The 16,978-nt window shown below is 47.3% G+C and overlaps 1 protein-coding gene across 1 annotated transcript; it reads right to left on the reverse strand.

Moving 5' to 3' along the window:
- Positions 1-1,671: 1,671 nt before the first annotated feature.
- On the reverse strand, positions 1,672-12,109 carry GJD3 (gap junction protein delta 3). Its single transcript, XM_084804626.1, has 2 exons — positions 12,035-12,109; positions 1,672-5,481 (listed from the first exon to the last, which is right to left on the reverse strand). Exon 2 carries the CDS (start codon positions 5,474-5,476, stop codon positions 4,559-4,561), a length of 918 nt encoding a protein of 305 aa, XP_084660752.1. The 5' UTR covers positions 5,477-5,481; positions 12,035-12,109; the 3' UTR covers positions 1,672-4,558.
- Between the last annotated feature and the right edge of the window lie 4,869 nt (positions 12,110-16,978).

Consider the following 16,978-nt stretch of genomic DNA (forward strand, 5'->3'; position numbering starts at 1 on the left):
GGAATCTCTTCTCTTGTATACGTTCACATATTCCAAAGCTGAGCTCTGGATCCAAATTAAGCCTTGCAAGTCATTCTTGCTCAGACACAGGCAACTCCACAGCAGCCACTCAGAGCAATGAATTCTAAGTCATCCCAATAAAAATGGGCCGAACAGTTCTGTGCATATAAAAATGAGCCTAAAGGTGCAACCCTATACAACATGAGACAGATAAAAGGCCTAGAGCTGCCTGCATCCCCCAAGAAGCAGTGCTGGGAATGGTAGGGCTTTTCTCTTTCTAAACATGCATAGGATTGCACCCTAACTCTCTTTGTTGCAGTTGGAAGTCAGAGTCAGAGAATGAGACAGAGGGCTTCTTCACACAGAGCTTTTACCCTGGTATTGAGATTGGTTACTCACGGATGTTTGTGGGTCCTTTAGATGACGTGGTCAACCTCCAGGGCATCTCCCACGCTAAATGACCTTTATCCCATTTTCTAAAAAGATCTGAGATGATGAGCTATCGAATTACAGCGCTGGAGTTCCACTTAAGTTCCCTCGTGAAAAAAGAAAGGCCGCAATACGAGGAGCTAGACACAGCGTCATCTAGTGGCTGTATAGTGAAACATATGGAAGACTCAGATAAGGGGGGAAAGGGCGGGGGGAGGAAGTGCGTGTAAAGGGAGTCCGTCGTGATCCTGCATTGAAAACAGAAGCAGAAAGACCCGTTTTAAATGCAGGATTTTAGGCTGGTGTAGAGATGTGCAAGCAGGCACTCTCCCAGACCCGTCTACATGCTCCTAGCTTCTTTTTTGGAAGAGAGGAAGTCATAGATTCATCACTTGAAGGCTGGAAACAATCTGGATAATTAAAATTTAAAACAAACTTCATACTTCTGAGAGATGTTAAAAAGAGAGAAGCTTCCTAGAATGAGCGAGTAAATTCGGGAGCCTCTGTGCTCACTGTGGCTTGGGTTGGCTCCTGCATTGCTATGTAATTCCTTCTCAGTCTGGAAGTAAACTGATTAAGCAACAAGATGGGCTGGATCCAGGATCAGCCTTCTGTGGACCAAAGGGCTTCGCTTGTGGAAACTGCCTCTGCCCGATTTTCAGAGATCTCCCCACCACCGCCACAGCTCACCCCATTCTGCAGTTCCCCAAGCCCTCTGTGTAGCATTTTCAGGAGTTTAGAGAGGCTCCCATAGGGAGGAGGGGGTGGAGAAGTCTGCTTCCGCCAACCCCATTGCAGGCACCTAAACCTGGCTCCAACCCAACGCCTCTTGTTCACGCAGATGTACATCTGAACATTTGACCACTCCACAATAGGTGAAGTATTCTCCTCTAGAAGAATGAAGACAATTGTTAACTCTTGTCACAGTCAGAGCAAACAAAAGGTATACTGAATCTGCTAAGGAGTGGCTAATATGGTAGGAAAAACTCTCTCAATGTAATAACAGTTGCACAGGGAAATATGTTCCCAAGGGAGGAGGACGAGAACCATTTGTCACTGGAAATGTTAAAAATACTCTGGATAAATATCTTCCTGGAAAGGCAGAGCGTTTTGGGGCAACATACCAAGAGTTTGGCTAGACTACCTCCAGAGAAACCTCCCTGACTGAGACGACCTTCAGTCCAAGAGTGAAAATGTTCTGACAAACAAAACAAAGTGCACACACTTTTTCTTATTACCATTTACAAAAAAATTAACATTCCCATATTTAAAATCTCCATAGCTGATTATGCATCTTTGCAGAGAAGAAAACGAACAGCTGCCTCTCTCCTCCTTGTGCCAACTGAAATGTACACACACACACACACACACAAAGTAAAAAGAAAATGACAGTTTAAACATTGAAGTCCCCCAGTTGTATAGTCAGTGGAAAAAAAATCTTTTTGAATATACTTAGAGCTTGTTTACATCATGAATTTATACCTGGTTAGCGTCAAGTTGAAATAGGTTTACAGAGCGGCTGATCTGTAGCACCTACACCAAAAAAATCTGGGAAAGGTCAGTGGAAGATATGTTCACTTGGCTCAAGGTGCCCCTCTTTAAAGAAAGGGAAAATATTCCCACTAAGACTTAAGTTAAAAGGAAAACACAACGTGCAGAGACACAGCCAAAATAACCCACCTAAGGCTGTCCTAGCTGCTGTTTATTGGCCAAGACAGTCTGCTGTTTACGCCCTCTCATTTATGTCTCACCAACATCTTTGTCCAATTCCACTTGGCACAAAAAGTTCTCTTGAACCCAGGAAGCCCATTTCTCCTTTCACCCGGTATGCTGTCGAGGATTGGGTTTCTTTCCCCCTTCTTCAGATCAGGTCTTTTCTACAATTGTGTATTTCTGTGTGATTTCCCTGTGAGCATTTGGCATGGAAAAAGGGTAGCAGAGCATCAGGATGGAGGAAGGCGTGGGCATTGGCAAGCCCCGAAATTATCTGCTTTTGGTACAGGATGTAGCATGTGAGCCCAGATTAATATGAAGCTGGTGAATTAAAGCTAGCATCACTGAAAATGGTTGACATAACTAGGAGCGCCTCATCTGATTTAGGAAAATGGGCTCTTATGGAAAGACAACTCTGAGTTACTTTTCAGAGATGAAATGTTCATTTAACACGAAGTCGCCGTGAACACACTGGTTTACGGCTGGCGCATTTGTCTCTCTTTGACATGGGGCTCATGGACCAAGGGAGGAGGCACAGACATCGTAGCAGACTAAAAGCAGATGCCTCGGACTCCAGGCCTCTTTCGGATATATGCTGTAGAAAGCGAGGGAAAACCCAGTGAAAGTCCATTAGCAAGATATAAATATCTGTCTGGAAGTATATTCTGCATTCCTCAATGTCTCCTTTGAGGACGGCAATTTTCTTTAAAAAAAAAAAATCTCCTTCTAGACCACACACCCACATGTACAGGCTCCTTGTCTGTTAGCTCTTCCATCTCTCTGACGGCTGGTTCCGGGAAGCTTGACCCCCTAAGAGGCTTGGGTCAGGAGCCGCTCCCTTCAAGGAAGGCCAGCCAGTTCCTGCCATATCTGACCTGGAATAGCTGTGTAAACACAAGTCTGGCTGTGATTTGACTTTACGAAGGAGGAAAGAGACAGTGTAGGGCTGGCTCTGTCTTTGAAACCGAATGCCATGGGAGTTTGTACAGTGGGAGACAGTAATGTAGGCCAGCCCCCAGAAGACCGAGACACAGCCTAGGCAGGTATGGTTTGCTTAAGACAAGGAGGAGTTCTCAGCCCCATGGCCCTTTGCTTTGGCACAGCAGAGGGTCCAAATGCATCCAGCACCAACAGACAAGTCTCCACTTTCCTGGAAGGCATAATGTCCCTGCGCTGTGAGTCATGGGCAGAGCTGGCCTAGTCCCCATCACTCCTCCAGCAGAAAGCCACACGCAGCAAAACCTAGGCCCTGGCCAAAGAGCCACCTGGAAGATCCACTCAGTGCTTGGGCCAGGAAGCAAGTGACATCAGGGGGCTGTGGCCACACCCACCTGATGTCATATGGCCCACAGAGGGCTGGGTGGGGGGGTCATCTGGCCCCCCACCCAAAACTGGTTCTGCTCCCTTCCTCTAGCCAAAGTTGTCTAAAATTTGTCTGATCATGTTTAATTCACTAAAACTGGATTTTCTCTGTCATGACATCTTTCAGCTCCATTGTGCATCATCTCAAAACAGGGGTGCAGAACCCCAGGCCTGGGGGCCAAATCCAGTCCTCTAGAGGTCCCAGTCCGGCCCTCTGGCGGTCCCAGGAGGCCATGCCCTCTTCCCCCCAAACACCAGTTCTTTGGTGCTTCCTGACTTTTGAGCAGTTTTTCCCCCCATTCTAAAAGGTTGAAATGCCTCTCCTAAGGCTTCATTACTGGCTGTAAGAGCTTGAAGCTAAAACACGCCGGCATTTTTTGGTTTGAGGTCCCGCGCCTTTTGCCTGCAGTCTTGCCCACCATCCCTAGGAGTTTCTCCAAAATGGAATTCAGCCCTCGAGCCAAAATAGGCTCTGCGCCTCTTTGCCTTAAAAAGAAAAGTCGTTCCTTTTATTGCAGACTTTCTGCTCTTAACAAATCTAATCAGTACTAGCCCAAGGAAGGTGTTAAACATCTGCTTTTCATCTAACATTCTGCTTTTCATCTAACATTCATGCTCCTGTATAGCCAGGTAAGATCCAATGTGTTTGGTAATTCAAGTGGGAATTGCTCACCTAGGCAGGAGTATCCTGTATTGCTGGAAAAGTCGTCGCCTACTTTCCACTCCTTTTATTCCAAATATTTGATGTCCATAGCTTACCAACCCATTTCTTATAGGTTACACGTCTATGAATGCCATCCTTTGAGACACCCTGTTCATAAGATCTAACAGCCTCCCGCATAGCTGCCTGCCATACATGAAAGCAAAGCATGAATTACCAAGGGTGGGAGTAGTTCCCGTTACAAGCTAAAAGGGACCATCAGATATCGGATCTGTGTTATTTGACAGTGGATGAGAACAGGCACAGCCTATGTCCATGATTATTCCCGCCCTGGAGGAATCCAGCTCATCCAGGGAACCACCAAACAGGGGGATGAGGAGCAGTTCCCAGCCGTCACACTGTCAGGTCAGCTCTGGCGGAAGAGCGGGAAGACCGGCTGCTCTTGGTGGAGCTTTTATGGTGGAAGTGGGCCTTGGGTTCATAATGGTTGGGAATCCCACCCTGAGAGGGCACCCCGTTGGCAGCCCCATCGGCTGGGGCCAGAAAGTGCTGCGATTTCTCCTGTTTCTGATTGGACCAATTGTCCTGCTGTTCATAAGACGCCGTGGTGGGAGGGGAGATCGTGCGGCGCCTCCTGCATCGGTCCTTGAATAAAAGATGGGCCAGCTCCACCAGGCTGAGCAAAGCCGAAACCAGCCCCACCATGAAGTAGAATTGGATGAAGATGGTCTTCTCAGTTGGCCGAGAGACAAAGCAATCGATGAGGTGAGGGCACAGATGATGCTTGCAGATGTACTGATATCCCACCTGGAAGCCGTACAGCATCCACTGTCCCACAAGAAAGCCTATCTCAGCCAAGATCCTCATCACAACATTGACTATGTAGAAGGTCTGGATGTTTTGGGTGCGTTGGCTGGGCTGGAGCCCAAACTGGGCTTGGGCCTTCCTCCCTGCCCTTTTGGCTTCCTCCTCTCCCACTTCCATTTCCTTCAGGCCACGGTTGATTTTTGTGGTCTGATGCATGGAGTAGATGACAAAGAGGACAGCTGGGGCCGAGAGCACCACAATGTGGAAAACCCAGAAGCGGTAGTGGGAGATGGGGAAAGCCAAGTCGTAGCAAATCTGTTTGCACCCAACCTGCTTCGTGTTGCACTCGAACTCCTCCTGCTCATCATCGAAGACGTCGCTGCCCACCGTGGCCAAGATTAGAATGCGGAAGATGAGCATTACCACCAGCCAGAAGCGTCCCACCATGGGCGAGTGCTCCTGCACCGCATCCAGAAGGGAGCTCAGGAACCCCCACTCGCCCATGGCTGCTGCAGGGGGAAAGGGAAAGCAGAGAGGTCAGCTTCACTGGGGTTCTCTTCCAGAGCAAGTGACTTCGCAAAAGGCCAGCGTGTGCCGTGACTGCAGCGGGGAGGGGGAGGGCAGCCAAAGGGCTCACTTTCAAAGGCCAGCTGTTAAGCAATGGACGTTTGGGAAGCTTTACGTACCTATGCTCAAAGTGAAGTACTGAGAATGACAGCAGTCTTGCTAATCATTAATGCAAATTTTGGCTGCCAAAGGATTAAAACCTTTAATGGAGGTCCTTCTTCATGTGCCTCTGCCACTGGAGGTTCAGCAAGGGTCTACAGGAGAAAGGGCCTTCTCAGTGGTGGCACTCCAGCTGGGCTGGTGGACCTCTGCCACTGGAGGTTCAGCAAGGGTCTACAGGAGAAAGGGCCTTCTCAGTGGTGGCACTCCAGCTGGGCTGGTGGACCTCTGCCACTGGAGGTTCAGCAAGGGTCTACAGGAGAAAGGGCCTTCTCAGTGGTGGCACTCCAGCTGGGCTGGTGGACCTCTGCCACTGGAGGTTCAGCAAGGGCCTACAGGAGAAAGGGCCTTCTCAGTGGTGGCACTCCAGCTGGGCTGGTGGACCACTGCCACTGGAGGTTCAGCAAGTGTCTACAGGAGAAAGGGCCTTCTCAGTGGTGGCACTCCAGCTGGGCTGGTGGACCTCTGCCACTGGAGGTTCAGCAAGGGTCTACAGGAGAAAGGGCCTTCTCAGTGGTGGCACTCCAGCTGGGCTGGTGGACCTCTGCCACTGGAGGTTCAGCAAGGGTCTACAGGAGAAAGGGCCTTCTCAGTGGTGGCACTCCAGCTGGGCTGGTGGACCTCTGCCACTGGAGGTTCAGCAAGGGTCTACAGGAGAAAGGGCCTTCTCAGTGGTGGCACTCCAACTGGGCTGGTGGACCCCTTCAGCTGTTCTGGGGGCATGTCAAGGGAATGTGGGTGAGGTCTGTGGGTCTGGTGGGTACAGGGCCTCCCCTGGAACCTACATTTTGGCCCCACCACCTGCAGAGCACTGCAACACCAGGTGGTACTGCAACAACAGCAGAGGTTTCTGCTGCAGCACCGGGAGGCCTTTGGCAGCAGATCTCCCCCTCTGACCATGGCGAGGGAGGTCTGCAGCATCCAAAGGCCCCTCCAGTGCCCTCCCCAGGAGCTTATGGAAGACTGCTCCTTAAATTACATTAACAAAATGCATACGCTACGGGGGAGGACCCTTCTGGAAACAAGGAGGTAAAAGTGACTTACTAGCGCTATCCATGGTGTGTTCTCTTAACCCTGGTTACGATCCCAAACATACAGTAAAACTGTGGTTTCACTTGCCAAGTGAAAGAGGGGTTCTATGTCTGGAGTATGTTTCGACAGATGACTCTCTTACCAAGGAAGCCTCTCCTACTAAAGAGCCAATGTGGTATGGTGCCTAGAACATTGGACTATGACAAGAGAGACCTGTGTTCAAATCTCCTCTTAGCCATGAAGCCAGCTGGGTGACCTTGGGCCAGTCACTCACTCTCTCTCAGCCTAAATGTCATCACAGGGTTGTGGTGAGGATAAAAGAGGGGGACCTTGCATGCTGCCTGGATCAAAACCCTGCTTGCTCTCTCTCTCTCTCTCTCTCTCTCTCTTTCTAGCTGGAAGTGCCCCTGGGCAGGTGAGGGAAATGCACTCTGCACCTGCCTAGGTGCTGCTTCATATATTTTACTACACGTTTCAAATTTGAGCACTGGCATGAAAACCAGCTGTGTGCATGTGTTGCACAACAGAGTGGCACTATATCTTCTGCTTTAGATGAGACTTGTGCCATCCTTGTCAAAAGGTTTAGCTGTCATAAGAACATAAGAAGAGCCCTGCTGGATCAGATCAAGGGTCCAGCTAGTCCAGCATTCTGTTCACACAGTGGCCAACTAGCTGTTGACCAGGAACCCACAAGCAGGGCATGAGTGCAACAGCACCCTCTCACCCATGTTCCCCAGCAACTGGTGTACATAGGCTCACTGCCTCTGGTCCTGGAGGTAGCACATAGCCATCAGGACTAGTAGCCATTGATAGCCTTCTCCTCCAGGAATTTGTCCAGCCCCCTTTTAAAGCCATTCAAATTGGTGGCCATCACTACATCCTGTGGTAGTGAGTTCCATAGTTTAACTCTGTGCTGTGTGAAGAAGTCCTTCCTTTTATCTGTCCTGAATCTCCCACCAATCAGCTTCATGGGATGACTCCCAGGTTCTAGTATTCCGAGAGAGGGAGAAAAATGTCTCCCTATCCACATTCTCCACACCACACATAATTTGTACACCTCTATTATGTCTCCCCTTACCGTCCTTTATTCCAAGCTAAACAATCCCAGCTGCTGTAACCTTCCCTCATAGGGGAGATGCTCCAGTCCCATGATCATTTTAGTTGCCCTTTTCTGCACTTTTTCCAGCTCTACAATATCGTTTTTAAGTGTGGTAACCAGACCTGGACACAGTATTTGAAGTGTGGTTGCACCATAGGTTTGTATAGGGGCAGTATGATATTGGCAGTTTTATTCTCAGTTCCTTTTCTAATTATGCCTAACATGGAGTTTGCCTTTTTCACAGCAACTGCACACTGAGTTGTCGCCACAGTGAAAGTTGCTAGGACAGGACACTAGTCATAAAGGAGCAGTAGATTCGGGAGTCTACTGAGGGTCGGTACATGCAGTTATGGGGCAAGAGTTCTGTTTTTCTCTCTAAGGTGCTGTGAGGGCTCCTTCACACGGAGCTTTTATCCTGCTGTTGAGATGGCTCCTTCACAGAAGTTTGCGGGCTCCTTACATGTCGCCGTGATCATTCAAGGTGTCTCCTGCACGAAATGCCCTTTGTTCCGTTTTTAAATAGATCGCAGATAATGAGCTATCAAATTACTCTGCTGTGTTCCGCTTCAGTTTCCTCCGTGAAAAGAGGAAAAACGGCAAGAAGAGGAGCAAGATCAATGAAAGACAATGGAAGACTCAGATGTGGGGAGAAGGAGGGGGAAGGGGAGGGGGGAAAGGAAGCACGTGTAAAGGGAGTCAGTTGTGATCCTGCATTTGAAACGGAAGCAGAAAGCCCCGTTTTAAATGCAGGATTTTAGGCTGGTGTAGAGATGCTCAGAGTCTCAACCAGAAAACACTTTACACTGGAGAGCCCCCCCCCCCGCCCCTCTAAGCAAGAACATTTTAATTCTGAATAGGAGGTGCAAAGGGTATGACCTTGGCAACACCAAGAGAGGTTGGGGGTGCTGGTGGATGTTTTATGTCTGTTGCCAAGTTATCTGGAGAGGGGGAAGATAAAATCAGACAGCTCAAACCAGTTCAGGCTGGCTGAGTGCGTGAACTGTTGCTGCGGACAGCTTGGTGTACCAGACGGGGAAGGGTGCGTTCCACTGAGGACTGGGCAGAAAATGGACATTCATTCTTCTTCCTTGGAGAAAATGAATGCGTATAATATATAGCAGTGCCTGCCAAATGTCTGATAACTGAGGCACACTTATCTTCAGAATTTAACCAGAATGTAATAAGTAAATAAAAATAAATAACCTAGAGGCATGTTGCACTCTTGTACCTGAACAGGGTTACTTTCAGAGCATGTGATAATAAGGATTAACCACTAAAGAGTTTACCCCTTGGGTTTCTGCATGAGCCGCTCATCTGGGCATGCCTCCTGACTGGCAAAAAGAAAGCCTGGAACAGTACCTCATGCAGAGATATAGAACAGGCAGCTTCTTCTGAGAGCAAGTGATTCTGCTATGTCTTTGCATCAGGAGTGATGGGATGCTGGGATCACCTTGGATGCAGCACCACAGCAAAACTGCCCATCCACAACAGAGGCAGAGTAGAAGGAGCAAAGGCCAGAGCAGTAATTCATGCAGAGATTCAGCAGACAACCGTTCTTTGAATTGGCAAGTTTGAGCTCACAAAAGCCTTTAATCAATTATTTTCTCATGACGCACACTATCAGTTCTGTTACTGCACAGCAATGCATACTGACCCGCAGTTTGGGAATTACTGAGACAGTACTATATAGTGCAGCTTATATTTTATAAGTAGGCTAGACTGTAAATAGGGGAGGTATCATAGAGGCAGGGATGGGGAAAAGTTGTGTGCGATGGGGAGAAGGTAGCTGCTTTCTGGTTGCACTGCTGGACCTTTAACTGCTGTATGAGAGACACAAACTCAGCCGATCCAGCTTTTCTCAGCATGGGGATGTGATGAAGGAGAATGCTTCATTTGTTGTGTTGCTGTCATCCATTTTTAAAGGTGTCCCTAAACAAGGGAGAGGGAAGGGGCACACCTTCCTACAAAATTTTGTCCCATCCTGGTAGAAATAAAAATGTGTTCTTGATTCCCCTTCCTGCTTCCTTCTCCCACTTCCTTTTTAGAAAATAATTCTACTTGGGTTTGGTGTAACGCAACACTGGAAGAACACAAAACCCCTTCAACATGCTTTGCAATATGAAGGCTGCACGCTGTTAGCGATTTAAAATCAGTAGACTGGTCAGTGTTAGTTGCAGATCAAAATCTACCACCACCTAGTCATTAGAGGGGCTGCCATGGCTGGCTGGGTTGCCATGTAGACAGCACAGACAGTTCCTCTTCCCAAACCCAAATTACTGTTATACCCCCCCGCCCCTGCTCAAAACAACAACAACAAACCCCTTAAAGATGGCTCCAAGAGCTAGGTTCAAATCCCCATTCAGCCATGAAGCTCACTGGGTGACTTTGAGCCTGTCACCATCCCTAACCTACCTCACAGGGTTGTTGCGAGGTTAAAATGGGAAGGCAGGAACCATGTATGCTGTTTTGGGCTGCTTGGAGGAAAGATGGGATAAAAACAAAAAACAAGCAAACAAGGAACCAGGGCTTCCCTTCTAGCAATAAAGTCACAGGCAACTAAAGGTGACAGCAGTTAGCTGAAATCAGTGTAAATATACCTTTTAAACCTGGGTCTTCAGTATCCCACACTACTGCTGAATTTGAAAATGTTTTAAGTCATAAAAATGTTAAGAGCCTTGCTGGGTCAGGCCAAAGCCTATCTGCGTTGGTGGCTATCAACACATCATGTGCTAGCAAATTCCATAGTTTAACTATGCGCTGTGTGTAGAAGTATTTCCTTTTTCTGGCCTGACTCTCCCACCAGTCAGCTTCACTGGATGACTCCAAATTCTAGAATTCTGAGAGAGGCTTTCTCTACTTTCTTCACACCATGCATACTTTTGTACATCACTATCATATTCCTCTTTATTTGCCATTTCACTCTGCTGCGTTATTATAACAGGGAATATTCTATACCCACGATGCTTAAATGGATGAAAACTGCATATATTAAACAAGAGCCATTTCCCCTAATGAAGGGTTGCTTTTGTTCATTAAATTGCACATTATTTCTCTCAATGGAGAAATTATGCCCTTCTATCAGTTTCAAAAAGCATCTATATTTTATTCAGATGTAATTATTGATTAATTTAAGTCAGATTCTTAGAGTATAGTCCTATGCCCACTTACCTAGGAGCAAGCCCCATTGTACACAATGGGACTTACTTCTGAGTAGACATGTAGAGCACTCAACTGTTATATCAGCTAAAACTCTTCATCTGACAGCCCTGATGTATAATTTTATATCTAGCTACGGTTAGTTCACAGTGCACAGCACAAAGGTCTATTTCAACTCATACAGTCTTATTTTCTTAGGTTAAAATGTTCTCATTATAAATAATACAGCAATTACATATTTACTATATAAATCTTTTTAAAAATAAGTGTGTGTGTGTGTGTGTTTAAAGACGTTTCTGGCAGAGAGTTATTTTTAACCAGCTGTATAAACTTCTAAATGAAATTGGTTCTTCTAAGGCTGATTATAACATGGTTATTACTAAATTTCTACAGCAGTTTTTGGTGCACATAATCATTTACAGTTCCTTTCTTGGGGCGCAGTCCTACGCAGGTTTAGACAGGCATAGCTGGCTGGGGAATGCTGGGAGTTGTAGGACTTTATTCTGCCTAAACCTGCGTAGGATTGCGCCCTTGTTTAGCTACCGTTCCCCTGCTGCCCAGCCCTTAGCGATGATGCTACCATCGCAGGGTATACATTTCGCTCCCATGCTGGTGGCACCTTCGTGGTGTTCCCTTCCGATCTTATCACCCTCCCCACTATCCAGATCCCCTGTTTGCCTGCCCCACTGCCCCGCATGCCATCGACTCTAGAGCGGAGCATTGGAGGCGTCCCTGTGGCAAGAATAATTGCCTGACATTCATTGTAGGGTTAGGGGGACGGCTCTTCCCCCGCCCCTTCGTTTCAGGATACCTGTGCCTCGGATCATCCCCACTGCAAGAAGAGATGCAGAAGGGGCACATGGCTTTGAAGCGGGGCGATGCGCTCCCTCCCTCCGTGAGGTTGTGCTTCACCTGTAGACGCTGAAGGGCTCCTCTCCCCAGCCCCAAAGTGCGCGATGCATGTGCAGAAGCAGAATGCCAAAGGGCGAATGCGACTCTTGCGCTCCCCCAGAGTCTCCCCCCAGAGGCACCAGATGCCCACCCATTACCTGCTGCCTGTGTTCCTGCCAACTTTGCCGTCTCTTCTAGAGCAGCATCTCTTTTGTTCTGCCCTTGCTCCAGCTCTGGCCAGGACAGTGGCGCACGAGAGAGACAGACAGACAGACAGAGAGAGAGAGAGAGAGGCAGGGCTTTCCCTTTAGCTCTGTCTGGCAGCTTTTAAAGTGACAGGGCGGCGTGGCATTCCCCTGGGCCCAAGTGGATCGCCAGTCCCATCCCACTCGATCCAGGAGGAGAGCCAGCAACAGGCACCGTCTCAGGCTCCAGGGGCAACAGGCAAGAGTTATGTCCACCTAATTTTAATCCCACTTTAAACACAAACCAAACGCGCTGTTTAAAAAAGAAGTGGCTTACAATAAAGCAGAACAGCTACAGACCCCAGGACAGAGCTAAGAAAAACAACATCAATTGTCCTCTTTTCCTTCTTACCCTCCTCTGCTTTGAGACTCCTCTCCTCACCATTTAGAAGTGGACCAGAGCAGTGTGTCTCAGGAGGAATTGGGCTCTTCCTACTTCTCAGAGTTGCTTGCTTTTCTTCTCCCTCACATGCACTTATGAAGCTGCTACGATGAGTTGCTTGGTCCCCAAAGCCTCAAAGACAAATCTTTCCTAGCCTTGCTAATCAAGATCCTTCGAACTAGAGATGTCAAGAACTGAACACCTTAGGCATGCAGAGCAGGTACTTTACCTCTGTCTAACAATCCTATGCAGGTTTAGACAGAAAGAAAGTCCTATAGCTCCCAGCATGGCTGGCTGGGGAATGCTGGGAGTTGTAGGACTTTTTTTCCGTCTAAACATGCATAGGATTGCACCCTTAACTCCCATTAATTTCAGTGGTTCTACTCTATGCCTGACTAAGTCTGGATCCAACCCCCTGAATCATGAAATCCATCCTGGGATTTCCCTAACACTAGAACAATAGAGTTGGAAGGGACCTCAAAGGTCATCTACTCCAACCCCCATGAAATCCACTACTACACCATCCCCAATAAATGGCTATTCAACCTCTCCTTGCAAACCTCTATGAAGGAACACCCACCGTCTTCCAAGGAAGTCTGTTCTCCCCAAAGTTTAGTTGAATTCCTCTTTCTTTCTTTCTTTCTTTCTTTCTTTATTTTATTAATCACCCATCTGGCTGGTCACCCAGCCACTCTGGGCGATGTACAACAATAAAAATAGTTCATACAATAAAATTCAACATTAAAAATATCACATTTCTAAAATTATCATTTGAACCCACCAGTGCAGGCTCTGCTCTGTGAAGAAACTGAAAACAAATTTGCTCTGTCATCTATGCGACAGCCCATCAGATATCTTAAGATTGAAGATCTACAAAGGGAAGGAAGTCCTCCAGCATAAAAAGAGACTTAAAAGGGCACCCATGGAGTGCTGTCCAACAGCAAGCACTGAAAATGGAATTCCTGTAGAGGTTATGTGTTTTTGCTGGGCCAAAACGGCAAATAAACGCCTGATTTCCTGTAGAGCAGGGGTGCAGAACCATTTTCAAGTGAAGGGCTAAACTGTCCCCCACCTCTGCGGGTTGGATGTAGGGATGTACGAAAGTCACTTACCGTTTTGAAGGGTGACATTCACAGTGGGGGGGAAGCGCTCTGTCCCTCCCCCCGAAATTCTCTCCGGCTGACTCCGCTCTGCGGAGATTCCGCGGAGCCGCTGGCCAGGGCCGCCCGCAGCCAGACATCCAGCCGCTGGGCAGCCTGCATAGGGACGCAAATGGCAGCTGCCATAGCTGCCATTTGCGTCCCTGTATTTTGCCGTGATAGGCTACGTAAATATTTACGTAGCCTATCACGGCAAAAAAAAAGGAACGCAAATGGCGGCCGCCGTAGCTGCCGCCATTTGTGTTCGCTGTTGGGGTTTTTTTTTTGGCGTGATAAATATTTATGTAGCCTATTACGGCAAAAAAAAAGGAACGCAAATGGCGGCCCCATTTGCGCCTCTCTCTTTTGTCGTAATAGGCTATGTAAATATTTACATAACCTATCACACGGCAAAAAAAAGGGAACGCAAATGGCGGCCGCCATAGCCTCCACCACTTGTGTTCCCTTAGTTTTACCGTGATAGGGTACATAAATACTTACGTAGCCTATCACAGCTTCTGCAGGGACGCAAATGGTGTGATAGGCTACCTAAGTATTTACGTAGCCTATCACAGCTATATGGAAGAAGCGGATGGCAGCAGGTAGGTGCTCCGTTCCGGGCCCATTTCGGGGGGGGGGGCGGAGGGCTTCGTTCCGCCACGGATTTCAGGGGGCGGAATGCACTGGCATTCAGCCTCACCAAGATCCGTGGCGGAATTCTCTGACATCCGTAGTTGGATGATGTCAGTGGCTGTGGGCACGTCCACTGATGTCATTGCCCCACCCTCAACCATTTTGCCTTTCTCCAGGCTGGGAGAGGCACAGAATTGGAAGAGAGGCTATTCCTCCTAGTGCCGGCTGGGGCTGCATGCCTCACAAAAGAACTCAGCCAGTGCTGGCCACACCCCTGACTTCAGGCGGCATGCACCCTCCTAAAGGACCCAACTACGCCGGCCAAATCGCCCCTGAGGAATCCCTGCTATCTGAAATCAGAGAGGGATTCCTCCCGGCGGGGGAGGTGAGGCTTGGAGGCCTGGGCCAGCCCAAGACATTTTGCTGCCCGAGGCAGAGCAGCAAATGGTGCCCCCACCTGCACAAGTCAAGGTGCATAGTATGCAGTGTTAGCTGAATTATTTTGGCACGTGTGGCAGAAAATGCCATAAGCACCTCTCCCCCTCCATGGCAGTAGGAATACAATAACAACAAGGTAAATAACTAATACTTTGCCACCCTTTTAGAGCATCCATAATTTGCTGCCAGAGGTGACTGCCTCACTCTGCCTCATGGCAGGGTCGGCCCTGCTGGAGGCCAAGCCACACTGCTGAAGGAAACCAAGGAGGTTCCGTGGGCTAGATGTGGAACCTCCATTGGCTGCAGTAGGTTCCACATCCCTGCTGTAGAGCAGGGATGGGCAAAAAGTATCCCCAAAAAAGTATCTTCAACTCCCAGCATTCTTAACCATTAACCAGGCTAGCAGGGGCTTCTTGGAGTTGAAGTCCAAAACATCTGGGGATCTACCTTCTGCCTAAGCCTTGCAGTAGAGGATATCAATTTCTGCTGTTAAATTCATTTAGGGCTGCAATATCTCGGCAACTGAATCAGTTAGTGTCAAGGTTCCACTTATGACGTGGACCCCCTGGGCAACTCCTTAAGGATCTCTTGCCTCCTTAAGAGTCCCACCTTCCATCTTTTAAATCCCCCCTTCCCAGTAATGTGGGGTTTAGGCTGTAGACATGGGGTGATTAACACTCTAGACTCAGGGTTTAACCACAGCACTCCCCTAGAAAATTAAAACAAGCAAATCGCAAATTTAAATAAAGGTATTTACGTAATAGAGCTGAGTGATACAAAAGGCATTAAAAGAAAATAAAAGTTACGAAATGCAAGTTCCTTTACCCTAGCTTTCCTTAGACTTTTCTAGGCTGCTTCTTCCTGCTCACTCTTCAGACTCTGCTTTCACTTCAGGCTCTGGCTGTCTCTGCTGTTACTGGCTCTCTCACTGTCTTTATATACCCACCTCCCTCAAAACTGAAAGTACTGCTTCAAACCTGAAGAAATGAAACTTAAGTGCAGAAATTAAACTGACACTTAACCAGAGAAATAAAATTACTTCTCTCAGGGTTACCCCCTCCCAACAGAAAACACCAGGCCTCTAAGCCTGGCCCTTTTTTCCCCTTTGCCTCTGTAGGCCTCAAACCGTCACAGTTAGATTAATCGATTAAACACCTTTTGATCAGCTAAAAAGGTGCTCTCCCCACTCCCATAAACTGGTCAACACGTTTTAATTTTTAATATAAGTTCTTCTAAAACTGCAAATGCCAAGCACCATCCTAAAAGCGGCATCCTTCCATCCCTCTCACACATTAAAAAGGAATGCCTGTAAAAAAGAAAAGAAAAAAGATGATGCCTGCTGAAACACATACATGTGCCCTCTGGAAATAAGAATGGCTTTTCCCCCTCAAAACTATTATTTTATTAATATGCAAATTGATGCAGATTTTATCAATTAAAATAATACAATTAGGGTAAATTCCGATGCATGTTTGGACAGAAATTTCCTACAACTCCCAGCCAGCGTAGCCTCCCTCATGAAGGCTCCTCCTCCCTCAACTGCCATTCCAGCAGCCTGAGCTGATGGAGATGAGAGGGAGAGCAGGGCCGTTTCACCAGCACTGCTGAAAGAATTAATTTTTCTTCTCTTCCCTCCTCATTCCTTTTTCCTTGTGTATCGTATCTTTTTAGATTGTAAGCCTGCGGGCAAAGACTGTCTTGTTTAATTGATTATTTGTAAACCGCAATGGGAGCCTTTTTGGCTGAGGAGCAGCATAAAAACACTTCAAATAATTAATACTTCAAATAATTATTACTTCAAATAAATCTATGAGCAAGTCCAAGAGGGAACGTTTTACCATTTATGGTGGACTTGTAAAAAAGCTAAAACATTTTGGAAACGAATACAGTCTTTAGCTCAAAGAATATTAAAGACTACTATAGAATTAAAGCCAGAAACTTTTTTTATTGGGGCTAACAGTTAAACACGTAAAAGAGAAGGGGGGAACCCTCTTTCTCTACATGACAACGGCTGCAAGGTTATTGTATGCACAGAAGTGGAAGAATGAAACATGACCAACTGTGAGCAAGTGGATCATGAAAATGATGGAGCTGGCAGAGATGGCAAAAATTGCTATTATAATTAAAGAAGGATCAACAACTAAATTTATGTTAGATTGGAAACCTTTTATAGAATTTGTACAAGAAACAGAGAAAAATGATATCTATGTATGCGGATTTTGAACTTTGAGATGGTTGGTTCTCTTTTTTGTTGTTGTTGTTGTT

The sequence above is a fragment of the Heloderma suspectum genome, chromosome 6 (assembly GCF_057233095.1).
Source record: "Heloderma suspectum isolate Gila_16-S chromosome 6, 16-S_ref, whole genome shotgun sequence".
Lineage (NCBI taxonomy): Eukaryota > Metazoa > Chordata > Lepidosauria > Squamata > Helodermatidae > Heloderma > Heloderma suspectum.

Excerpts from the sequence above, each read along its gene's own strand:
- GJD3 (XM_084804626.1), bottom strand. The coding sequence starts at position 5,476 with ATGGGCGAGTGGGGGTTCCTGAGCTCCCTTCTGGATGCGGTGCAGGAG.